The 26,290-nt window shown below is 37.9% G+C and overlaps 3 protein-coding genes across 6 annotated transcripts; all 3 read right to left on the bottom strand.

Moving 5' to 3' along the window:
- Nucleotides 1–1,490: 1,490 nt before the first annotated feature.
- On the bottom strand, nucleotides 1,491–11,147 carry amer1 (APC membrane recruitment protein 1). Its single transcript, XM_084413438.1, has 2 exons — nucleotides 11,039–11,147; nucleotides 1,491–5,833 (listed from the first exon to the last, which is right to left on the bottom strand). The coding sequence occupies exon 2, from the start codon at nucleotides 5,726–5,728 to the stop codon at nucleotides 2,870–2,872; it is 2,859 nt and encodes a 952-aa protein (XP_084269564.1). The 5' UTR covers nucleotides 5,729–5,833; nucleotides 11,039–11,147; the 3' UTR covers nucleotides 1,491–2,869.
- Nucleotides 11,148–12,320: 1,173 nt separating this feature from the next.
- On the bottom strand, nucleotides 12,321–16,174 carry asb12a (ankyrin repeat and SOCS box-containing 12a). 2 transcript variants are annotated; one of them, XM_084415473.1, is made up of 4 exons: nucleotides 16,069–16,174; nucleotides 15,034–15,234; nucleotides 14,374–14,946; nucleotides 12,321–13,043 (listed from the first exon to the last, which is right to left on the bottom strand). In XM_084415473.1, the coding sequence occupies exons 2-4, from the start codon at nucleotides 15,221–15,223 to the stop codon at nucleotides 12,889–12,891; spliced, it is 918 nt and encodes a 305-aa protein (XP_084271599.1). In that variant the 5' UTR covers nucleotides 15,224–15,234; nucleotides 16,069–16,174; the 3' UTR covers nucleotides 12,321–12,888. The 2 variants fall into 2 exon arrangements, with proteins under 2 accessions (XP_084271599.1, XP_084271600.1); XM_084415474.1 differs by having other exon boundaries at nucleotides 15,334–16,105.
- Nucleotides 16,175–16,253: 79 nt separating this feature from the next.
- On the bottom strand, nucleotides 16,254–25,718 carry mtmr8 (myotubularin related protein 8). 3 transcript variants are annotated; one of them, XM_084415322.1, is made up of 14 exons: nucleotides 25,565–25,718; nucleotides 24,029–24,151; nucleotides 23,518–23,680; nucleotides 22,962–23,119; nucleotides 22,135–22,263; nucleotides 20,807–20,941; nucleotides 20,233–20,365; nucleotides 19,960–20,069; nucleotides 19,749–19,874; nucleotides 19,006–19,055; nucleotides 18,586–18,786; nucleotides 18,290–18,418; nucleotides 17,890–18,016; nucleotides 16,254–17,805 (listed from the first exon to the last, which is right to left on the bottom strand). In XM_084415322.1, exons 1-14 carry the CDS (start codon nucleotides 25,586–25,588, stop codon nucleotides 17,512–17,514), a joined length of 1,902 nt encoding a protein of 633 aa, XP_084271448.1. In that variant the 5' UTR covers nucleotides 25,589–25,718; the 3' UTR covers nucleotides 16,254–17,511. The 3 variants fall into 3 exon arrangements, with proteins under 3 accessions (XP_084271448.1, XP_084271449.1, XP_084271450.1); XM_084415323.1 differs by having other exon boundaries at nucleotides 16,254–17,802; XM_084415324.1 differs by lacking the exon at nucleotides 25,565–25,718 and having other exon boundaries at nucleotides 23,967–24,097.
- Between the last annotated feature and the right edge of the window lie 572 nt (nucleotides 25,719–26,290).

The raw sequence follows: 26,290 nt of genomic DNA, 5'->3' as shown, positions 1-26,290 counted from the left end.
ATCTTGAGCAAAAAGAAAACTTTGGTTTCATTTTTTTATCTCACTTTAAGACAGTGTTTTGCATTACAATATTCTCTAAATGTTTTTATATATTAAAATCTTTAAAAATATTATTTCATTACTCAGTTGTAAGTCGCTTTGCACTGTTAAAAATTATATGATCAATAAGTTGACGTTTTTACATTGCTTTAACTCATCAAAATAAGTTAAGCAATTTTCAACTTATTTTTATACGTTATACAAGATTCAACTAATTTAAGTCAGTTTAATGTAATTTACATTGAAATGACAAACATCCAAGTTGATTGAACTTAAAAATTTAAGGCAGCAACCTTTCTTTCTTTTTTTTCTTCTTTTTTTTTATACAGTGTGACAAAATGCTAACTAAATGAAGCTAAATGCGTAAATCTGGCTACTTTATAGAACTGGATTAATTTAATGAGTGATATAACAATAAGTCACATGACACTAAATGTATACTAAATTGTCTACACATGTAACCATACTAAGGCCTACAAATGGACAAACATAAGAATTAACTAAAAGGAAATAACCTGAAAGACTTTTAGGGTGTTTTTATCTTTTCTTTTTTAGAATAATAAAGTGCTCCTTCTGTTTGATGGTGTAAAATGTTTCCACCAAATAGATTATGACATCTGCACAAAATGTTTCTTTATTGTGCAGTCTAAGGTTCGATACACAGTGGTTAGACACAAATTCACCAGTAGAGGGAGCCAAAACCTGATGTGATGTCCAAGTGATCGCTGATTCCTTCTAATATTTATAACGCACATACAAGGGAAAAGCGAGCGGGGAGGGAACGAAAGACAATATGACACATCATTTACTGTCAATCACGAATTGCCTACATTTATTATTTCCTCCCCAGCTCATAACGGTAAGACGTGCACGACAGCTTCAACCAGTTTCCATGACAACTGGAGCCTCCTTGATTTTAGAACGGAGACCACCTGTCAATCAAACAAAGCATCAGCATTGCTAATCAGGCAAATGCCTAACAGCTCATAAAATAATAAGCCATCGACCAATGCTGTTTTCCCCAAGTACCACATCTGTGATGCATTGGCCCAGTTAGTGTTTCTCTACGCAAGCAATTGCTTTCAAACAAAGAAAATTACAGTGCACAAGTCAGTGCATGAGAAAAGCCTATGATTGGTCACGTACACCTACAGTTTGGTTTGGTAAAGGTCATGACTTTACATTCCTCATTTTCGTCATTAAAACAGACATTAGTCTTGATAGGTCAAACAGTTAGACGTTTATGCTGTCATATAACCATATATACAATATTATATTAACGCTCTTGAAAATCTGCAATACAAAATAGCTTTCTTTTTTGTTTAAGCATACTCAGAGTGTAAAAAATCTTTGATTCTCTACCGACACTACATTCAAAAACGCCAAATCTGTAAAGCTGCACTACTCTCAAGCACTTCTGACTTTACTAAAAAAAAAATCCACAAACTTGCAACACTGAAGTCTGAAGGGTTTATTTCCAGTCAATGTTGATTCCTGTGTGGAAAGAGATTGTGTCAGGGGAACTATGGGGTTGATATGTTTTTAAACTTATTTGAAAATGATAACATTGAGGCTAATGAAAGTTAAGTCTTACTGAGATGTTCTAACATTCTTTGTCCATGTACATCCTTGTGTATTAAAAAAACGCAACAAATGTACCAAATGCAAAAAAAACATTATAGAACAGCACTAGATTCCAAAGGTTACACAAAGGTTGGTTCATTCTTAAAAGCTGAATATAAGCTCTAGCTAAAAATGGTAAGTCCATTAAGCTGACTTTGGCATTCTGATGAGGGTAGATGATTGTGACTGTAGGACAACAGCAGAGAACAATCACATAACGTCATTAAAGGCTTTACTGACATTCTGTCTTAAATGACTGAAGATAGTACCCTTTGATTAACAACTAGCCTACATAGATCACATTTACTGAAGACTTTGGGCCAGATCTGATTCTCATGAATGCAGAGAATACTCAAATATGCAAATATCCATACAGTGAATACAGTACATTATGTTCTCCCAACTAATCACATACTGTTTAGCAGCAAAAAGGAAATAAACCAGATTCTACACACATATCCTTGAGTCTTCAGTAAATCGAGTGTACAGAAGTGTAACAGGGGTGTTGGCCAAAATACCACTGAATACGGCAGATGTGATTTAACAGTCCTATGAATATAGTCTGTGCTACGCCAAAAACAAACATGACCATATAAAATTAGAAAATAAACGTGAGGCAAGCTAACCAAGATATTTAAAATGTTCCAAGATGTAAACATTAAAACCTTGAAACATATAGCTTTTTTTTTTATATAAAAAAAGAAGTGTTGTATTAAAATGATTTGTTCATCAATTCAAACTAAGTTTGACATTTGAACAGGATTCAAAGATGATATTGGTTTCAGTGTGCTAATGAAGGTTTTCATTCTTATGCTAAAATAAGTCATTTGTAGCATTGTTGTCTTTTTTTTTGCAAATATAATTATAGCATATCCAAAACATCCAAACAAAATGGATAAATTTCAATGGCAATACCTGGCTACATAAAGGCAAAGCAATATGGCATCTATATATAGACAGCACCTGCTGAATAATGCTGTAACACACAAGGTACAAATACTCAAACTAAAAATAGCTCAAAAACTACACAGTACATTACAAAAGAAATCTATAGCTTATCCGGCAGTAACAGCAACTACAGTGTGTGTGTGTGTGTGTGTGCGTGTGTGAGAGACAATTCAAGAATGTCAGTAAACATCCAGCATCGTCTTTGGTGACGAGACTTGTCTATTTGTATTATTGTTTTATTTTGATTGAGAGAGATTGTTTATAATTTGGGTGTTGCAGGGGTGAAGCCACCCTCAAGCTCTCCCCTCCTGTTCTTCATGGTAATTTCTCGACGGTCTGCGGATTGCTCAGAGCGAAGATGAGGCACACCTTGAGTGACTCCGACAGGTCGATTCTTCCACTGCGTGCCTGTTGGGGGATAACTGCAGGGATAAAGCGCATCACCTCCACCAAACAATATTTCCCTCTCACCATCCGCTCTAGTGGCACCAGGGAGATTAGGATTATGGCAGTTGTTCTTTAGGGGGAGATGTGAAGGTCTTACAGTGGATTGGCTCACATGTGGCAAATTCGTTTCTTGCTGAGAAGAGTTGGAGTCAAAACCCCGGCCATATCCCCGCCTCCAACTATCAACAGAAACCCTGCAGGGTTGTCGCGGTAACGGCATATCACTACAATCAGTAGTCCTACGCTGTGAAAAAACAGCCCCCTTTGAGTCATAGTTGGTAACGCTTGTGTAAAGCTCACTTGTCTTAAACTCCAGACAGTCAGTGTCAAGAGAGCGACTGCGTCGATTTAGTGCTAATGGAGCAGGGACTGGCGGACAAGGTCGACCCAAACTGAGGTGGCGAGGAAGGCTTGCGATGCCCCAAGTGTTACTGAGCAACAGACTTTGTTCGTAGGCATCGAAAGTACGCTGGTCACACTCGGCAAAGGCATCTTGCTGAAGGTAACAGCCATCATCCTCAAAGGGTTCGTAAGGAGAAGCCAACTCTTCCTCTTCCTCAACAAGCTCGGTCTGCTGCTCACACTCACCCTCATTTTCCATGTCCACCACATCGAACGTGACAATGGCGGGCAGGGCACTCAGACTCGGGCCATAAGGAGAGCTTGACTCTGAGCCATCAAGACTCTCAGTTGAGTTGCGATAATGCCGTGTGTTCTTTGTGAAATCTACCAGCGCTTGGGAGAAACAGACCATCAGCTCTTCTTGGGATTGGCGGCAGCCTCTGGTGGGTAGTAATGGGCTTTGATCCTCAGATTGAGGCTGCGGTCTGGTTGTGTCGGTGGCATGTGAACTAAACCCCGAATCGGCACGGGGTGCAAACAATGGACTCTCCTGAATCTGACCCCTGCTGAGAGGGACTGGCTCTATTACAGCCTGGGATTTCAGTGGTGATTGGGGATAGTGCTGATTGATAACTTCTCCCAAAACTGTCTGACCAGTGTCGACTGCGGGCAGGCTTGAATCATCGTAGAAGGAGTCGTCATGGAACAGAAGCTGATCTTTGGATGGGCTTCTGAGATTCTGAAACTCACAGCACAGAAGAGCATGCTGGATCTTGCTCAGACGCTCCTCCTCCGTCTCCATGGTTCCGGTCTCAAGAGCATTTGATGCCAGGGCATACAGAGGGTTTGTTGTATTCTTGTCGCCCTGCAAGTGGGCATCCTTCGGAGGAAGAGCAGGGCTGATCAGGCGATCATCAGGCTCAAAAAGTTCATAAAGGGCATCACCACTGTAGCTGTCCCGTGGAAGCCTTTCCTGGTGTGGCCGTTCTCTACTCTCCTCCTCCATTCCTGGCGTGGTGGAGTCATAGTATCCCTCATCGCTGTTGGGTACCGACTCCTGCCGATCACTCTGTGGGCTCAAGAGGTCAGCAGGAGTGAGGGCCGTTTCTGTGCATCCCAGTGGGCTGCTACTGTCGGAGGTGGCACGGATGGAGCTCATTTGCTGATCAGGGGTGAGAGAAGGGCTATCCGAGCCCCTGTCTGAGGGGATGTAGCAGACTTCATTACTAGTTTCAGATTCCCATAAGCTCTGCAAGTAATCTGCATCGGTCTCATCGGGAGTTGCCATCTCTTCCCCTCCACCTTGATATGTGACAAAACACGAGCTCCGTTTTCCTGCGTTTCGGCTGCCTCTCTCCGCAGACACTGAGCTCTCAGCGACGCTGACGTCATCCTGGTCTGCAATGATGTCTCCACAACCTGTCAGTGAATCAAAGCTCTTCAATGATGAAACATCACCAAAGATTAAGTTTTCAGAAGAACAGGATGCAGCAGGAGGCTCCCCATCGGGAACGTTCACATTCTGCTCAGCCAATCGGTCCAGTTCTGACTCAGCACCTAAGGGTTTTTGATATGTTGTCAGTCCTTCCTGTCTCCCATTTTGCTTCTCCTCACCCTTCTCCTCTTCTTCTGCTCTCTTCCTCTTATCCAGCTCTACTCTGCTCTTCCGTTTCTCAGGCACTAGCGTTACATCTTTCGTACATTCAGTGGCAGCCAATGGCAGTTTACACTCACTGTCTGCGGTTTGATTAGGCACATCTGGCACCAACTCTTCACCCTGACTGTCGCCATGGTTATCGCTACGGTCACTGACGCTTGACATGGCACCAGGCACTGTTTCGGCATGGAAGCTTGAAGACATTTCAAGTGCCTCATGCTTTTCGAGCTCGACATTTTTGCTTTTCCTGTGTCTCCGAATGCTGCTGAAAAGACTCCGAAGACCTCTGCGCTGCCGTGGTAGAGACTGAGATTTCCCATGGTCCTCCTGTGATGATTTCTGAGGTTCACTGGAGGTGCAGAACTCAAAGTCTCCGGAGGCCACTTCACCGCTACTTTTGCCCAAATCTTCCCAGCATCCTCTGCTCACTCCATCATATGTTTGGCTCTTTGTTACACCTGTTTTTGATGACCCCTTTCTTTGACTTCTACCACGACCACTGAAAAAGTTGGGCAGAACACAGATGCTCTTCCGACCACCAAAAAACTTGAAAGTCGACTTCCGTACTTTCACAGAAGGGGGTGACTGAGGTTGAGGGGTGTCATGGGAAATGGAGTCTGGCAGTGGACCCCCTATTACACCAACAACCTTAGTTCCTGTGGCGGTCTCCATAGTGACACAGATCACTGTGGCTAATGGAGCATGTCTGTGGTAAACTCTCCTTCCTGAGAGGCAGGCTGGAAGGAACAGGGACTGTGTTTATCAGGCATGTTATACCTGTGAAAGAAACAGAAGTTAAAGACAAACCATTAGAAACAGTCAAAAAAATAAAATAAATAAATAAATAAAACAGAAGTAAGAATGGATGTTCTTTGGGGATCAATTAAAGACAAATTTTGAATCAATAAATGAACTTCATATGTTTTTTGTTTTTTTTTAAACCGCATTGATCTTATGTAATGTCACAAGTTTCTTTAGCTGCTAAATAGGTTTTTCTTCAGCTGCTAAATAGGTTTTTCTTCCAGCATTTTAAACACCTCTGAATGTATGCCTGCCTCAAAAATAATGTCATGTAAACATTAACTTAAACATTAACTTGTAACATTATCTTAAATTGTGGTAACATTGTGTTCACACAGCAGGGCCCTTGGAAAATAAGACAAAGATATAACAATATTGTGTATACTGTACATGGAGGATCCTACTAACATTCTAGACAACATTCAAACTTGAGGGGAGAAGCTTGCCACAAAATTTACAATACATTTATTCAAACACTGAAAGATGCATCTGTACTGTATATCTGTGATTGAGATGCTGTTTTCACAGCTCAATGATGATGACAAAATTACCTTGTAAACAAGATGTATGGGCAGTAGACCACATAGTAAAAGTAAACAAAGTTAAACAAAGTGTCACCAGTCGCTCTAACAGGTTATGACATTTTGATCAAATATTTTGAACACTGAGTTTTAATCCCTACGAATAAAGTATAATCCTGCCACCAACTCACTCTGAGTTTGTACTGACTGACCAAAATTCATACATGTTACAGACAATGCATAATAACAGACAAGAAGAGCCCAGAACCTAAAAAAAATGTGCACACTGCACAATTTCACATCAAATGTTTTCCTCCATAAAAACCATTATAAAGAAAACTGTTAAAGTGCCTTTAATGCACTGATTGTGTTTATCAGGCAGGGCCTGAATTTAATTTCAGGAAAAAGGGGGGAATTCCCTTAGGTGACTCTTTGGGGCATTTGAGGGGGAAGTTAATATTACAATGGGATCATTTTGTTGCAATAGCTTACACACAGCACAGGAAAGCTTGATTTCAAACTTTAAAAGACAAGTAAAGAGTCAGTAATAAAACAAGAACAAATAAACTAATTAAAAGCAGTAGTACAAATAAACACAATAGAATAAACATACAAATGAAATAAACAGCGCTTTACTTTTTTATGGTCTACCAGTAGTATTTAGGTAAGAAATACCACAGAACATGAAAATATAAAATAGCTCTGCATACTGTTAACTGTATAAATTAAATAAAGATTCATACTTATTAAAGCTACAAAAGTTATTCAGTCAAGAGCAGTGAGAGTTTTTTTTACATAAATGACATATTAAGCCGCTGCACAGATCCAATTTAATAATAAAAATAACTAATAATTTGTTACATTTATATAGCGCTTTTCTAGGTACTCAAAGCGCTTTACATATGGAAGGGGGAATATCCTCAACCACCAGCAACGTGCAGCATCCACTCGGATGATGCGACGGTTATACTGTTAAACATACGTTTTCTTTCTCAACTGTTTACATTCACTTAAGACTTAAAATGACTATTTACGTAAATACCTGCCGAGACAGGCATATTGACAATTTTGGGTGTATTTGACCATTTAAGCATAATAAGCCATGAAAAATAAGTGAATTTGACACGCGCAAGCTGTTTGATAGGCGGCTTTATGTATGAGAGCGCACAAACAACAATCTCTCAGAGAACGCAAGAGTACTGAGGGAAAGTTCACATGACAACGATGTACTACAAGCTGAAAAGTTTTTCCTTTTTTCTTTAAACAAAATCCCCGTTCACACAGATCCACGAAAACAATTAAAAACGCTATATTATGCATGCCAGGCCAGTATTTGGTGAGGTCAGTTTATAAAGAAAAACTACACACCTAGACTGAACATGACATCACCGTTTTCACAAATTCACATTTTTGTAGGGACCCCTGAAGAATTAGGGGCCATTTACCTAATGGCATTTAGGAGGAAAACAGGTTTCAAAGACCAAGTTATTGAAAACGATACAGTTACGATACTGTCTCAGTGTAAACTACAAATATGCCTATTTGTAAAAAAAAAAAAATTGGTGGCATCACTCGCATGCGTATTACGTGTTCAGTGACAGTGACAGCGCATAGTTTTTCTTTACAAAGTGACATTGCTAACTAACTACTGGCCTGGCATGCATAAAACAGTTTTTTTAATAGGTTTTGCAGATCCTTGTGAATGGGGATCTTTTTGACAACGTTGTCATCTGTACGTGAAAAAAGCAAAGGAAAAACGTTTACATTTTCAGTACATTGTTGTTGTGGAAACGTACCCTTAAAACGATGTGTAAATGATAATCTTTAGTGATGATGCAACACTGGCCCGAATGCAAGTAAAAGTCTTGTTTTGCAACATGCAGCTCGCTTGTAGTGCAGACGCGATGTGCTGATGTGAAGACATTTGCACATTTTGAGAGAAGGAGAGAGAAGATGCACCACCACTGAATCACTCACAATTACATCTCACAGAAAGTTTTCAAATCACTGATTTGTTCTGATAATCTGTTAATTTACTTATCTAAACTACATGTCATAGCGCATAAATGTTTGCGGGAATATCCCGCTTTTTAATTGCACTACCTGCGGGAATGTGTAAACATTTGGTTTGATGTAAAACTTTTTAATTGGGAGATGTAAACAGTCACACATCCAAGGATGTTTAATCCCAGTTCAGTCATAACAACTCTCGGGAAAGGTTATAAGTCAAGTCAAGTCAAGTATATTTGTATAGCGCTTTTCACAATACAGATTGTATCAAAGCAGTTTCACAGTATTAAATTAAAATAATACAACAAGGTTTGTTTCTAGTGGAATTTATTGATTGATAAAATCAAATTAAATATCCCCAAAATATCCCCAACTGAGCAAGCCAAAGGCAACAGTGGCAAGGAACCGAAAAACTCCATCAAGTGACCTAATGGTGTCCTAAAACTCCATCAGGTGACCCAATGGAGAAAAAACCCAGGCTCAGTCGGGGGCCAGTTCTCCTCTGGCATTTATGAACTAGAGGCCGGATTGTAGTTTGAACTGTAAGATTAAAAATATTATATGAATGCCTGGCTGAAGAGATGCGACTTTAATCTAGTTTTAAACTGGGAGAGCGAGTCTGAGCAACGAACAGTATCAGGAAGACTATTCCAGAGTTTTGGGGCTAAATGTGAAAATGCTCTCCCTCCTTTGGTGGTTCTGGATATCCTAGGTATGACCAAAAGCCTTGAATTTAGTGATCTTAAAGAGCGCGATGGATTATAGGGCGATAGAAGATCCGTTAAATAGACTGGAGCTAAGCCGTTTAGGGCTTTATAAGTCAGTAGCAATACCTTGTAATTAATACGGAACTTTATAGGTAACCAATGCAGTGATGATAAAATCGGTGTTATATGATCATATTTTCTTGATCTAGTAAGAACTCTAGCGGCGGCATTTTGGACTAACTGTAGCTTGTTTATTGAGGATGCAGGACAACCAGCTAATAAAGCATTACAGTAATCTAGTCTCGAGGTCATGAATGCATGAACTAACTTTTCTGCATCAGAAACTGATAGCATATTACGTAGCTTAGCAATGTTTCTAAGGTGGAAAAAGGCTGTTTTTGTAACATACGAAATATGATTTTCGAAAGACAGGTTGCAATCGAGTATAACACCCAGGTCTTTTACTGTAGAGGATAAAGTAACAGGACATCCTACGATGTTAAAGTTGTATTGTGAAAGGTTTTGTGGGCGTTTTTTTGAACCGATAAGTAATACCTCTGTTTTGTCTGGATTTAATAAAAGAAAATTACGCGTCATCCAATCTTTTATATCTTTAATACACTCTGTCAATTTGGATAAATTAGCGTTTTCATCTGGCTGTGATGAAATATATATTTGAGTGTCATCAGCATAACAATGGAAACTAATTCCATGTTTCCTTATAATATTTCCAAGTGGCATCATATATATTGAGAATAACAGAGGGCCTAACACAGATCCCTGCGGCACTCCATAGTTTACTGGAGTTATAACACATATTAAATAATGTAAATTAAATGTACATAGGTTTGGTCTTGGTTGACTATATTTGGTATGCTGCTGCTATGGTGGTTGTTGTTGCTGCTGCTGCAGAGCATGCGACCTGCTTCTTAATGGATATATGCTGTTGCTGCAGCTAGAGAGAGGAAGACTCCCATAGCAGATCTAGGCAGGTGGTGCTGGGGAGGCGGAGGGCTAGAAGAAGAATTTGCATAGCTCGCAGAGTTAGGGACGGGTATTCATTTGGATGTGCCATGGTTGTAAAGGGATGTGGTAATGGATACGTGAAATCCATTGGCTGGCTGTGAACCTTACAGAACGTGAATAGAGTTTCATGGCTAAAGGACCCATTTTGTTTGTCTGTCAAAAGCTCCATAAAAAGAAGTAAAACCTGACATAATTCAGAATTTCAATTAAATATATAAAGTGTCTATTACAAATATATTAATAAGATTTCTTGGGCTCATATAGATAATTCTCAAGTAAATACTCTTCAAGTAAACATGGCTGCGATGCTTTTTACTGAAACTGTAAAACAGTACCACGTATGATACCTTTTGTTTACAACTGTCTATTGGGTCTTACTGAGCATTATATGCACTGTGGTTTCCCCACTGGTTACAACTATCATCAATTACAAAACATATCATCATGCAGTGTAGTTTAGCTATGAAATGAGTAGGCAAAGGCAGCAAAGTGATAAGTCTTGCAATGCAACACATAACGTGAGTGAAGTAGCCTAACCCCTAAAAACAAAAGCTGAATGAAACCAACGGGCCTGAACACTCACTGTATGTACATCATAAACAAAGGAAAATCACATTCAAATAGCGTGCACTCCAAATAACTACATCCTATGAACCAATTACACCGATTACTGCACTGAGAATATTATTACTAACAAAAAACTTCTATCAACAGATTGCACACCGTGTCCCCAGCTGGACACCATCACTACGAAATGAACGCGCAACTGGCGCGCGCTAGCCCAGACGCTAACCAGCTCCCGACCGCTTTCACTGATATTCACATAACTTGTATACACAAACAGCTGCTTCTGCATGTCCACTCACACAGTGAAAGAGCGAATAACACAGAGAGATGGAAAAATGAGCGATACTCGCCTTATTTTTCCATCTTTTCCGCCCAAGCGTGCAGTGATGTGCTCTCTCCTCGCGCAGCGCTGGAGGAGCTCGCGGTTGGGATTCACTTTGTTCAGTGAGCGCTGGAGCGGCTGGCGGCGTTTCCGTGCTACGTGCATTTTGGGAAGTGTAGTACCATGGTATATCTAGGCTATTTCTTTTACTGTACTGGCATATACACAGCAGTGGCAGGAAAAAAATACGACAAGGAGCCAGAATTAATATTACTAAAAATAATATCAATAGCCTATACAATAAAATAAGTAACATTTACCTAGACATTGATGAAAATAAATTAAATACTCTTTTGCACATGTACTAGGACAACTCTTGAATATGGTAATTAAAGCAGTGGTATTTGTTTGTGCAATTCAAATTTGAGTTTTGCCAACATTTACATGACTGGGGACCCACAAGAGGTTGCTTGGGGGTCTACAGAATTTATTTATTTTTTTACTAAATGAGGCTATCAAACAATGTGTTGACAAAAGTTTCCAAATTTGAACTACGTTAATCATGAAAAACACTTTACAAATACATTTGAATAGAATTTAAATGTTTCTCTTCTGGTTTTTTCCTTACTTTAATAGTGGGTAGAAAAAAATAGTTATCCTAATAAAAATTGATATTTCCAGATTTGCTTGTACAAAGACAATATAAAAGGGGGTCTTTAACATCAAAAAGTTTAAAACTGGGTCGTTAACTAAAACTATTAAAGGGATAGTTCCCCCACAAATTAAAATTGTCATTAATTACTCACCCTCATGTCGTTCCAAACCCGTAAGACTTTCGTTCATCTTCTGAACACAAATGAAGATCTTTTTGATGAAATCGGAGAGATTTTTGTCCCTCCATTGACAGCTACGCAACCACTTTTGACTGTATTTTTTAAAGTCCGTCTTTGCATTGTGTATCTTAGCTCCTCTGTGCTAAATTAAAGTATTTTAAGTTTGCCACATCAGTGCAATAATACCATTTTATGACATGAATAAAAACATTCTCTATGTGGAAACCAGCACCTCAAATGACTGCATAAATGTAAAAATAAAGAAAAACCACCACAGATAAACATTCAGATGTTCAGTACTTAAATTTTATGAACAAACTAACAAGCCAGCTGTCATCCATAGCATAATAAAGTTGTCAAAATACACTTGCAGAAGCCATATGTATATCCCATTAGCACAGACTGCTACACGTGAAATCCTCAAGCTACATACTTCAATACCGGTCATAAATCCTTATGAAGACTCTGGAACTGATCTTCATTTTAAAGTCTTTAATCTCACATGAACAGAATGATCTCCATTACACTCTACCTGCACAATAGAGGTTATACGGCATCTGTTGGAAGAGTGCATCCCTCTAAACAAGGGATTCATAGACACAAGTACATCACAATGGATTTTATATATATCATATTAAGATTGATAAGACAGTTACCAACAGTTTTGCATCCATCATCAAGCTGTTACTAATCAACAAAACACTAATTACAACAGCTTAATTTACTATGAAAAAATGAAAACCTCCAGATGATCTTGAAAAGAGAGAACAAGGCTATATGACAACGCATAGTTCTAGAGCATTAACTCTTTTAAACAACACTTCTGGTTGTATTACATTGAATGCATGAGGATGTTCAAGTTTAACACACCATACATGTAAACAGAGTTTGTTAGCAGTGTATCGGTCCGTCTGTGAGATTGTATACGAGTGAGTCCACGTCATTAGGTCAAGACCCTCCCCTCTAGATGTCTGTATGGTCTACCTGTCCAGTGTTTGTTTGAGTCTGTCCTTTAGTAAGGCACAGTTGAATATGCTCTGGTTTGTCAGTAAACCAATGCACTGCTCATAGACTTGTGTTTGAGATAGTTGATGAGCCTGGGTGGAATCTCCAGAGAGTCCAAAGAGTGAATCTTGTTCACCTGTATCAGGTGTCTACGAATGACCAATCTACACTGAGATGCCAGACTCTTCGGACACCCTGTTTAAAAAAAGAGAGATTAATAAAACAGTTATTAACAATCGCATATGGCAATCAGTGCTATTTTAGTATCATTCATATACTATTATAGTGTTCATTAATATTTTGGATTAGCTTTTATTTGTATATTTTCAGTTTTCACGTTATTTTAGTTTGAATAATTTTGTGTGCTTTGTCAATTTTTTAAATATTTCTATTTAGCTTTATTTTTATTTCAGTTTTACTTTTAGTAATTTTAGTACTTCAACTTCTAATTTTAGTCGAAGTTTTTGAAGAGAAACTTTTTCATCCAATTTTTATATTTTAATTTATTTTTGATTTAATAATTTTATTTTTTTTATAAATAATAATATATACAGTACTGTGTAAAAGTCTTAGGCATGTTAAAATCCTAACAAAAAAACAAAACAAAAAAAATGGTTTTAAGTCAGTTATTTATATATTTTGCTGTAGTGTGTCAGTAGGAAATATCAGTTTACATTTCCAAACATTCTTTTTGCCATTAATTGTAATAATCCAGTGAGATTTCTGTATGCACAAGGAATCTGACAACAGCCGGTATGATCTGTTCTCACCATCATCGAGTCCGTCTGTGATTACATGAAGAAACAGAAAAAACTGAGACAGACTAAATCCAGAAGAACTGTGGGAACGTCTCCAAGATGCTTGAGGAAACCTTCCTGCAAAGCTACAGTACTGTGAAAAGTACTGGCACTTGTGTTAAAATGCTGTAAAGTGAGAATGCTTTAAAAAATAAAATCACAAATTTAATTTATTTATGATTTAACTTCTATTAACTAATTCAAATCAATATATGGTGTAACGACCCTTTGCGTTTAAAACAGCTTTTGTCCAGGTACACTTGCGCATAGTTTTTCAGGTAGTTTTGCAGGAAGGTTTCTTCAAGCATCTTGGAGACGTTCCCGCAGTTCTTCTGGATTTAGTCTGTCTCAGTTTTTTCTGTTTCTTCATGTAATCACAGACGGACTCGATGATGGTGAGATCAGATCATCCTGGCTGTTGTCAGACTCCTTGTGCATACACAAATCTCACTGGATTATTACAATTAATGGCACAAAGAATGTTTGGAAATGTAAACTGATATTTCCTACTGACTCACACTACAGCAAAAGATATAAATAACTGACTTAAAACCATTTTTTTTTTTTTTGGTTAGGATATTAACATGCCTAAGACTTTTGCACAGTACTGTATATATATATATATATATATATATAAAATGTTCTTAATAGTTTTGGTTACCAAAAACAACACTGATGGAATACAAAAATAATAAGAGACGCTATACTGCTAAAAACTAATTTCTCACCTCGCTCTTTCAGCAACAGCTCAACAGCTTCATTCTGTTTGGTGCTCTTCTCTATAATGAGGGTCGGCATGTAGACGTTTGCCCCAAAGTCAATGAGCAGTTGAATGTATTCGACTCCACAGCCGTGTCGCAAACACAATTCCAGGACCGTCTTCTGCTGCGTGGCCCTGCCGATCACCTTCTCTTCCGGGCTGTTATAGTTCGGATCCGCCCCATATAACAGCAACATTTTAAAGCAATCCAGGTGTCCATATATGGCTGACAGGTAAAGCGGCCCGCTGCACACGGCAACCCCCGATGCCCACAGCGTCACCTTTGACCTGGCGTTGACTTCTGCCCCGTGCTGAAGCAGCTGGCGGAGGATCTCCGGGTCGCCCTCTCGGGCGGCGGTGAGCACTGGCGAGCTGTTGTTCAGGTGACTTCCGTTCGGATTAGCCCCAGCACGGAGCAAGGCGAGCACGCAGCTCAAGTAACGCCCGCAAACAGCAGTGAAAAGAGGAGTCTGGGCTTTCACATCAAGGGGGTCCACCTCTGCCCCATGGGCCAGGAGCAACTGAAGGCACCTCAGGTGACCTGCAGGGAACAAAACATATGCGTCTTGGTGTCCAACAAACTCAGATGTGACATCAGAGAGTGCGTGTAAGGGTGTGACGCATGTACCTTTGGACGCAGCCATGCGTAACGGGGTACCTGGGATACCCCAACCGCTCTGCTGATTAATGCACTTCCTGTAGCGTTCTTGTGACAGTAGCTCAGCCAACAGGAAATGGTCATCATCAGCCACAGCTCGGTTCAGCTCCAGACTCTCAGCAGCAGATTCATCCTCTTCCACCGGTCGCAGCTGGAGCATAGAGAAGAACTCTGGAGCAAAACAAAAGTTTATGCACAGATTAGTGTCTTTGTAGTGTTTTTTGTGTGACTGTTGAAAATAACACTGTAAAATGTAAAAAAGCTGCCTACATAGATGATGCCAAAAATGCTGTCCAGGTTGGCAGCTCACTAGCAGATCAGTTTCACTTTCAGTTGAATCATTTTATGTGCTTTTATGATTTTTATTTGTTGAATATATTTTGCTTTGTTTCAGATTTATTTCAACTGACAAAATGTATATTTTTAATTAGTTAACAAAAACAACACTGGTGGCTAGATTTTCAGCCAGAATATTCCAGATGAATTGCATTCTCTTCCAATACGTGAAGTGTTGCACTTTTAAGTTCAGGTGTGCATAAAAACAAAACCTTATATTGTTTTATCTTGTCTTATATTATTGAGTAAATTATGATTACATAATACTATGTGTGACAGCGTTCAAAACGCTTTGTCATGATGAACTTTATATATCTGCATTAGCTTTAACGCACTACTAGCAAGCAAACACAACACAGGTTAGCCGACTAGCAAATGAGATAAAACCCATAAATACAAGCAAAACTGAATTCTTAAAGGCTTTATGTTTCTAAACTCAACTGAGAGTTACTGAGCATACACGGAAGAAAAATCATTCTCAAGCTTTGAGCTCGGTAGATTTAACTCGAGTAACGTTAACGTTATCTGTAAATAACGCAGAGAGTTTGACTCGCTCTCTCCGACCAGCTGTCAAACAAACATACATTTTAACGGTACAAACGACAACGAATATACACCATGACCATTTAGCAGATATTTTAAGTGTGTTTTCGTCTCAAGGACACTCACCGAGCTAATAATAAGCCAAACACCGACGACGAGTAGCGGAAGAAGATGTTCTGCGGGCGGCCAGAGGGGGCGCTGTGCGCGCAAACACCGCCATTGGGATTCGGTCATTCCTCTATGTGTAATGAGTGGGTTAAATGTTCCCCACAAACATAATAATGCAAATAATACGACTACATAATACAATGCACATTTTTACCAAAAAATTATATTTATTTAAAGAAAATATCCATTTAAATTGAATGGTGTACAAAAGAGGTACAAAACAGTGCAATGATCAAAACAAGCGTGTATAAAATTATGTTAATTACACAGCAAAACTTTAAAAATATATATGTAATGTAACCAACAGGCTGTCATTATCAGTGACATCACTCATTGCTTATTTCAAAATTCCCTTTTGACTATTGCTGAACATTTAATAACATTTTTTTTTCTAATTTAATCAAAAAATTATACTGTAAACAAATGCTTCTCAATAAAGGAAGCATTTTTAAACACATTGATTTTGCATCTCACATAATAAGAAAAGCCTGTCTGGAGCTCCATAGCAGGGTTCAAGAACTTAAATTCTAGAACTAAAGCTGTCAAATCATTTCCACATACACAAGCAATACATTCATTTTACACATCCAGTAGAAAACAATAAAAAACAATATTGCTTTGCAAACCTATATATGCAATGTATTCAAAAGGCTTGGACAAAAGGACACAAGTAATATTCTAGAAGGCCCATCATCAACTGTTTTATGTGCATCAAATTATTTGTTTGGCAGTAGAGCTAGGCTTTAACAAATCGGCAGCATTTTTTTCAGCTGTGTTTCTTTGCATGCTAAATAAACAGTGTTTGCAATATAGAAAACCACAAAAATAATACTATGCCCTTGAGCAACAAAAAAAAAAGAAAAAAGTTAATCAATTTGACCCGTTTTCTAATAGTGTGTTCCCTTTATCTACCGGAATCTCACAACAGCTGCTTGTGTGTCTGATTAAATCAGTATCAGGGTCTGGTTTCAAATGTACTACACATATTACATATATTATATTAAAAGAAAGACATTAAAAAACTACCGTTCAAAATAACTCCAATGAAACAAGGTCAAATTTGATCAGAATGGCATTTAAACAAAACATAAATTATTCTGGTCAAAGCATGTAGCTTCAATCCTCATGGTCTGAAGGCCAACAAACACACTCAAGTCCACAAAAATATATAGAACATTTCAGGAATGTTCAGAACAGATAATAATAGGGTAAAAGAATACACACAGTGCTAGAAAAATCTCATGTACAATGATACACAAATCACAAACTGGTGTGTGGACTTTTTTTCTGATTATGGCAGCCTCAATTGTGAAAAGAGTACTGCATGAATCTTTTCAATTCTCTGGACATTTGTTCCTTGGGGTTTCAGTCAAAAAATGTCCAATCTGTTACTATGGAGACTCAATGGGATTCTTGTACCTCCTCTTTGGAATGTTCTGTTTCCACAGAAACAGGTTTGTCCTTAGAGGAGGTCAGATCGTGTTCGGTGGTCGCAGGCTCTGCCCCTTCTTTCTCATTGCACTTCTCAGCTCCTGGACCCGCCTCCTCTTCGTCACCATTACTCAAAGGAGCACAGCTTCCGTTTGATTGGACAACAGGAGCAGTGGGAGTGTTCTCATTTGGACTGTCCTGTTCTGCAGGTGCGTCGATTGGTCTAGATGGATCAGGAAGAACTCCATCTGCAACAGCCAGCTGCTGTAAATTGAGGAGAGGGAGACAGTGACATGCCAAACAAATACCTCTCCACTCAAAAACTGCAACTCCCACAACCCCACTTACTCGCTGTAATTCAGTCATGGTTCTTTCTCCTTCTACCTGCTTCTGCGTGAGGGACAGCAGCTGGTCTAGAACAGACTGTTTTGGGTGCATGCCTCTGTCATAGTGGTTATACATCCCACACCAGAACCTGGGGAACACAAATACACAATACAGCACTTCATTAAAACTGTGTTGATTGAATACATCAGTGATATTTCTTTACCACACTTTTGGTGCTAAACTATTCAGTAAACACGAGACATCAAATGAATTTTGGTTTCACTAACAGTATTACACAACTATTGTCTTTTTGTTTGCAGTAAGCACAGTGGAGAGTGATGTTGTGCATTTACACCCATCTGTGTTTGTGGGTAACAAGTGGAAAGGTGGTTTGTTCATGTGTTTGAGAGTGTATTCATACTTGAAGTGCAGGGGTAAAGTGCTTGGTCTGAGAAGTGTACTCTCTACGGTACGTCGGTACAAGGGGTTTCGATACTGATGCTGGTTCTCCAGAAGATGTGTCCACAATGAAAAAGTTTTTTCATGCAACCTAAAATCCCACACAGAATGTTGAAGCAAAGCATTTAAAATCATTCAAGACTTGGAAACAAACAAACGAGTATGGTTGATTTCACTTCTGTCACACAATAAATGCTGAGTAATTTTTTTTTTTTTTTTTTAAATCAATGAGTGTGTGTATGTGAATTCTACCCTCACCTCATTTCCAGTCGCTCTTTCTGGCAGTTGCCGATGAAGTTTCCGTACTGGCAGGCGTAGACTTGATTGTGTATTTCTATGAGGTAACGTTCATTAAACTCAAACACACAGGGAAATTGTTCTGACAGCTGCCACACGCACTCCAGGAACTGGGTGAACACCGGAGACACTTCCTTGGGGTCAGTGTCCAGATGGCCACACCTAGAGCACAAACGTATACAAATGAGCACATGATGTCACAAAAAAACTGAACAGTTATTAACAACTACAGAGATCACCATTAATAAAGTCAGCCTTTATATAGTATACAAAAGGTAATTATTACATATAACACTTTTAATATTATTTAATATTTTAATAATACTGCTATATAATATTTATATTTGCTGTTATTCATGTAACAGCAGAGAAAGTTCTTACCTGTGACTGAATTTATGACCAAAAGAGATCCACTCCTTTTCTATTAAAACCTGTAAAAAAAAAAAAAGAGTCAAATAATGAATGAATTTCCCTCAGTCTGCTATTTGATAAACATTTTCAAGACAGTCAAGACCATAACGTTTTCCATAAGTCTAGGTGTTTTACCTTTTAATATACACTACTGTTCAAAAGTTTGGTCTGTAAGATTTTGTAAAATAAATTAATACTTTTATTCAGCAAGGACACATTAAATTTAACAAAAGTGACAGTGAAGCCACTGTCAAATAAATGCTTTCTATTCATCAAAGAATCCTGAAAAAAATGTATCATGGTTTCCACAAAAAAATATTAAGCAGCACTACTGTTTTCAACATTGATAATAATAATAATAATAAGAAGAAATGTTTCTTGAACATCAAATCAGCATATTAGAATGAAGAGTGAAGTAATAATGCTGAAAATCAGCATTGCCATCACATTTCACATTACTTATTAAAATAGAAAACAGTTCATTTTAAATTGTAATATATAAATCACAATATTACAGTCTTACTGTATTTTTGAATCTTACCAATCCAAAAATTTTGAACAGCAGTATATATTTAGTTAGTTACACAGGAATAGTTGATGACTTATTTAGCGAAGCCATGACCTGCCTAACAGTGACATAAATGTGAGCGTGCACTTAAAATTCATAGGAGTCCTGTGTTGAGTGTAGAGGTTATAGGTTACTAGCTCATTACCATGAGGCCTTTAATGGTTCTGTAGTATGGGTCCAGCAGTATGCAAGCCAAAGAGCACACCTGAGCCGTTCTGTCCCATCCATCAGAACAATGTACCAACACACTCGCCCTCTCTTCACAGACAGCCTATAACACGAAGTAAATCAGAAATACTTGATGATCATTTGTGTTGGTGTGTCTCTCCATGCAATTATAGATTTGAGGTCAGTACCTTGGCGAGGAACACGCCTGCATCCATCACAGATTTTATGTGCCTCAGCCAGCCGGAATTCTCCAAACCTATCAGATAGTCACTCATGGAAGGGGATTTCATAGAGCACACTGCAAAGAACAAAGGTACAACCAACCATCACTTTATCTACTACTTGCTTAAAAGGTACAACCAACACTCAAGTGAGCATAAAGTTGCAAACACAAGCGTAATCAGCTTATATAGAGTTAATATTGCATATACCAGTACAAATGTAAAAGATTGTCCTCTCACCCTCCAGCAGTTTTTGCAGGCTGTTTCTCATGACGTGGATGTTTTCAATTCCTTGGAAGTGGAACCTGATATTGGAGTAGTTGTCCTCATTCTCATAGCCTTTACCAGCTGCGCGGTTCGCCATTGCATTCAACTGACAAAGACAAAAAACCGTGTATAAATACATGCACACGTTTCTCCAGATGATCAGGTTATGGTTTACTAAAAGAATAGGGAAAGGAATATTATGTTGTTTTTCTAGTTATATTGGTGAAACATGAGATGGGCAACAATAAATAGAACAGTACTGTATTTACAATATTTGCAATACATACAAAAATAAAATACATTGCATAACTAAACTCTATGACCAGAATTTATTGGTGAACTAATCAGATTCTGTAAATGCTCATTACATAAATAGAGGAGTAGTTGGGGTCAGAGGTCACAGGGTGAAAGATTACACATGACACCTATGTGACTCCTACATATATGCCAGGGCAGTTGGGGTTGAATGTTTAAAGATAAACATTTACAAGTTCCATCATGAGTTGTCCTCTAATGTATATAGAAAGGTTAAGGTTAAAGGTCACACCTTAGGCCGTGTGTCCACTACATATATAAAAGGGCAGTTGGGGTTTGCTTGGCTGATGACCTGAAGCATCTGCTCGTCTTCTACACAGCGAGAGTTCAAACCGGACAAAGGCTGACTGCAGCGACAGATCGCAGCCTGCAAGAAAGTCACACAAAATACAAAGAACAGACAAAGATATTGTTAGCACCACAACTTCTCATCTTTCCAGTATAAACCTGTTGATGTATTTATATGTCCTCAACATGGTGCAAACTGTCGACTGTGTGAAATATGTCGAGGTGTTAAAGCTGTTAAAAAGCCTAGTAAGGCATTTTGCTGCCTACTATCTAGGTTTAACCTACCTATAAATTATTAATTTAAATGTAATTTAATAGATTGGACTATTTTGGACTATTCAATAACTTTGCAATATTGTTTAAAATAGACTGAAAAATAAATAAAAATGGATTATTGCAGTGATTGTTTCCAGCATGTTACATGTTTGCCAACAGTTCTTTTAACCGTAATTGATGGAGTGTGTAGCTTTTCATTTCTTTAACAACCATGTAGGAAGACGCATCATGGCCATACTCCAGGATGACAATGTCAAGATGCATCAGGCTCAAATTGTGAAAGAATGGTTGAGTGAGGAATGACGAATAATTCATGAAGAATTATTTTCACACATGAATTCGGCACCTCTGAGTCCAGACCTTAAATTAGTAGACTTTACAGAGTGCTCGACTTTGACCAGAGATTTTGACCAGAAATTGATGCACCCCTTGATGGAAATAACATTCAACATTCATGCTCCCTCCTAACCATTCTTTCACAATTTGAGCCTGATGAATCTTGACATTGTCATCCTGGAATATACCCATGGTGTGTCTTCATGCATGCACAAAAAGTGTTCTCGTCGCTTCATAATATTAAGGTTGAACCACTATAGTCACATGGACTATTTTAACGATGTCTTTACTACCTTTCTGGGCCTTTAAAGTGGTAATAACGTTGCAGTCTACGGGGGGTTAGAAAGCTTCATTTGTGTTCCGAAGATGAACGCCAAAGATGAAGGTCTTACGGGTTTGGACCAACATAAGGGTGAGTAATTAACGACAGAACGATTTCATATTTGGGTGAACTAACCCTTTAAGGATACAAACAATGCTTTCTTAGAATTTGGCCATTTGTCTTAGACAGCAGCATTACGATGTCTACTGTATGAAATAGCCTTTGCATTAGGAGTGTGCCTATGATGCCTTAGAATTCTGTCTAGGTGGGGAGCCCACTAGATTGTGGAACAGAGCCATTGTGTGAATTTATAAAGTGCATGCCATGCGCTTGTACACCTTTGTATCTTTGTGATAGTAAGACAGAGCAGGCAATCGCCCTCGGCTCCTAAACTTGGCACTGCCTGTTACCGTAGCAACACTGGCACTTTTAGGGAGTCCAAGGATGGATGGATAAGTGCTACAGATCTATGTGAAAGAGAGACAGAGGGACATTTTTGAGAGATCTATGAAACAGAAAAAAAAAACATTACAAATAATTATAATATAACACAATTTATAAATTATTTAATTATAAAAATTGGTCAAAGTTTTGGGTGCATACACTACAGTTAAAACGTTTGGGGTCCACAAGATTTGTTGATCAGTCTCTTATGCTCACCAAGACCAATTATTTGATCAATTATACAGTAAAAAAAATAAAGTAGAAAAAAATAAATAATAATATCATGAAATATTATTACAATTTATTAAAATCATTGGTTTAAAATGTAATTTATTCCTGTGATGACAAAGCTTAATTTTCAGGATCATTACTTCAGTCTTCAGTGTCACATGATCCTTCAGAAATCAGTCTAATATGCTGATTTGGTCCTTGCGTCTTATTATCATCAATGTTAAAAACAGTTTAAAAACAGACAAATAACAATGTAGTCCTTACTAACACTTTTTATTAATATTATGGTTCCTTCCAGAATAAAACATTTTTTTTTTTTAATCTTACTGACCCCAAACTTTGAACGGTAGTGTGTTTGATTGAAACTGTTGCTGGTTCTGCCTAAAACATATTTATCATGATGGTCAGTGGATGAAAAAAAGTTTGGCTGATTACGGTTAAATGGTCCTAAACAGGATGCATGTTCACTTTACTATGTTTACTATGCTACCTTATAGTTCTTGTTGAGGTGGCTGATTTCCCAATATTCATTGGAGAGACCCATCCTGCTGAAGTCGTTCGCCAAACTGATGAATTCCCAACCCCGTCTCCTGTCCTCCTCATTTTGTTGTGGATTATAGAGAAAGGCATAAAGCTCATCTTCTTTGACTGAAATGACATAAGCATGTAATTATTGGGCCAGTCCTGCACTGTCGCTACATTCATTAAGCATGTGTTGTTAAGCAAAATGATTAAGAATTGTTTTCGCTAACTGAAATAAAGATAAAATAAAATATTTGATGAAACCTAATAAAAATGCACATAAATACTAAACTTAAACTAAAATTAAAATATAAAATAAAAACAAATTCAAAATATTAATAAATACATAGTACATACGTAATACTGAAATAACACTGTCATGTTCATGTGTTTTCATGTCTTGCATTCTTAAACATTTGATTTTCTGTGGGTTATCAATTCAAAAATAAAAAAGGAAATCTCATAAATACCTACTTTGCTCATACCAATAGAGCAAACCATCAGTATGTGTGCGGTGTGTGTACCTGGTTGAGAAAGGCGCAAAACTGACTGATAGACATCCTGACAATCTTTCTCTCTTTGGAACAGCAGATGAAGCATCTGGAAGGTTTTACAGCGGATCAGGAGCGGACAACCAGACACGGTTAAAGGAAGTTTCTCTACTGACGCAATGTGATGATGCAGCACCTTCAAACACGCAGGATTGAGATATAACCAGTGTTATCAGACATATCTAGATGTGTGTTTCTAAAAGACTCAACAACATATGCCCTATGGTGGAAGAGATGGCTGCATCCGAAATCAGGCGAGAAACAAAAGTAGTATGTCCGAATTCTCTGGTAGGTCACATGATAATGACAACACGGCGAATGTAGTGCATCCGGATTACATTCATACTGAACACATTCACACAATATAGAACATACTTTCTTAGCAGTTGTGAAGTGATTACTTATTCAAATTATGTACCTACTCAACAGAGTATGCGATATCGGATGCAGCCCATGACATTCTGTTCCCACTGGCCTACATTACCCATGTTTCTTTGCGTGTGCTGTTGGTTTGTTCCACGTAGATAAGGTGAGTAGCGGTCAAATAAAGAGTGCCCAGAGCTGATGACTTTTCAGTGTACCTGTTCAGTAGTTTCACATACTCCACCTGCAAAAAAATAATAAAATCAGTAAGAATAGCATTAGCGCAGGATTATTGACTCAACGGTCTTCTACTAATGAACAAAGCACTAGCCAATGACTGAAGGGGTTAAGCAGACAGAATCACGTCTGTTGGGTTTGGATGTGCCCCTCAGGGAGCAGAAGCCATCATCCAGACTATGTTTAACACAATGGAGAGGAAATCCTACAGAACCTCTTAACTTAAGTCTACTGTCAGCACATCCTGTTGCTCCATCTCTGCACTTTTGTTACTGAGTAACAAGCGATGAAACACATAAAATAACACAAGATGCCACTTCAGCACGAAGGAACATTTTATTATGAGTCAAAGTCTAATGTATTCTGCTCGTTTATACTTGATGAAGAACTACTCTTTTCAGTAAGTGATTAGAAAAATCTTTTCAGGTCTTTAGGATAGCAAAATGAAGCTGGTCAGGTGTGAGATCTCTATTGTCTCCATAAAGTGAACAGGTTAGATCCTGTATTTCTGCATGACATGAAACTCAAGCTAAATCACAGTAGGTCAAATTAAGATTATATTGATCAGGATTCAAACTAATAATTCTCTGTGAACGGGGAGAGCAGATCTAACCAGAGTTGTTAGATGCTAATGTTGACCACAGTTCCTGCGATACTGCTGATTCAACATATGACATCCTTTGAGCTGATCCCTCAAACACACAAAATACAAAAGGGTGCAAAAATAAACAAAATAAACATTTTTTCTATGCATTACTTCTCAGTCCTGGTCTGCAACCCAGACTGCACATCTTGGATATGCAAATTTCAAATAAGATGATGAGCATCAAGTGTGTTTAAATAAGGTAGACGGGATACTTAATGACCAAGACTGAGAACCACTCAGTAAATGAAGTACTATAATGTGTAGGAAAAAATATTATGTAACTTAATAGAAACTAAATATTTTCTAAATAATATTTTAGACATGTTTATAATATTATTATTTCACAGTATAAACTGGGTCTTTATACAATAAACTACATAGATGCCTTTTAAATTTTAGAGCAGGGTCCCTCACACGAGTATGATCATATGGCATCTAAAATATTGAAAACCCCTGCTTCAGGCAAAGCTTCATAGAATAATTTTCTCTCCCTTTGCCTACAGGTTCCCTTGATCAAACATACAAGTGGAATTTTGAAGTGCCAACTGAAAACACCTTCAAAGTCCATTCAGATTACATTAAGCAACCAACTTTAAAATGCATTGGATGAATTTAACAGCATACTAAAGCTCGGAATCGTGTTAAACAACCCATTTAAACGCTTCCTTCTGCATGTTTTTACACCTACCGAGGGTTACTGAGTCTGACATTACATGAGATTCTGCCAACTTTACACGAGTAACTTTTACACCTGTTGATCAGATTCAGACCTACCTTTGGCGTTATAATGTGCTCCATATTTTCATTGGGTTATCATCTAACTGTCCACGTTAAACTTTCGCTGTTTGTGTGTCTAGTGGTTGACATGTTTGTTTCGGGAAATCGTTATACGTTGCTAGCGTTCCACCCTAACATGAAGAGGACTACAATCATGTCAGCCGACGGGAGCAGATATCGCGATAAGTCAAAGAGCAACGAGATTTCAGTCGCCAACTTGATGTACGGGTCGTCAACAGTTCATTAATGAAGGATGCTGTAATAATTTAACACTGCAGTATGTATGTAAATAAAAACATATTAATTAAAAATAAATTAAGCTAATTATTTTAGTAAAAATAATTCCTATAGCTACAACAGCTGTTGTATAAAAAGTTATAAATAGTCTATAGGCTACGTGAAAGGGACAAATAAAAGTTGGCTTTTCATTTTGACATGACTCTAGAGCTGAAGTTTTCAGAGTGCTTGGTGGCTTGTTGAAAAATTTGGAAAAACAGTGTAAAAATGTACAAATATAATAATAAGTAACTACATTTTATAAAAAAAATTAATAAAAATAAAAATACATAAAATAAATAAAATAATTCAAACAATACATATAATAGTAGAGTACTCATGTTTATAATATGATTTCCCCCCAGTAGACCTATTAATTGCATAGGTCTTTATTCATGAAAATATAATATAATAGCCTTTTAAATTTTAGGATGCACTGTAAAAAAA

Source organism: Rutilus rutilus (assembly GCF_951802725.1).
Source record: "Rutilus rutilus genome assembly, chromosome: 7".
Classification (NCBI taxonomy): Eukaryota; Metazoa; Chordata; class Actinopteri; order Cypriniformes; family Leuciscidae; genus Rutilus; species Rutilus rutilus.
This window is presented reverse-complemented; position numbering and strand designations above follow the sequence as displayed.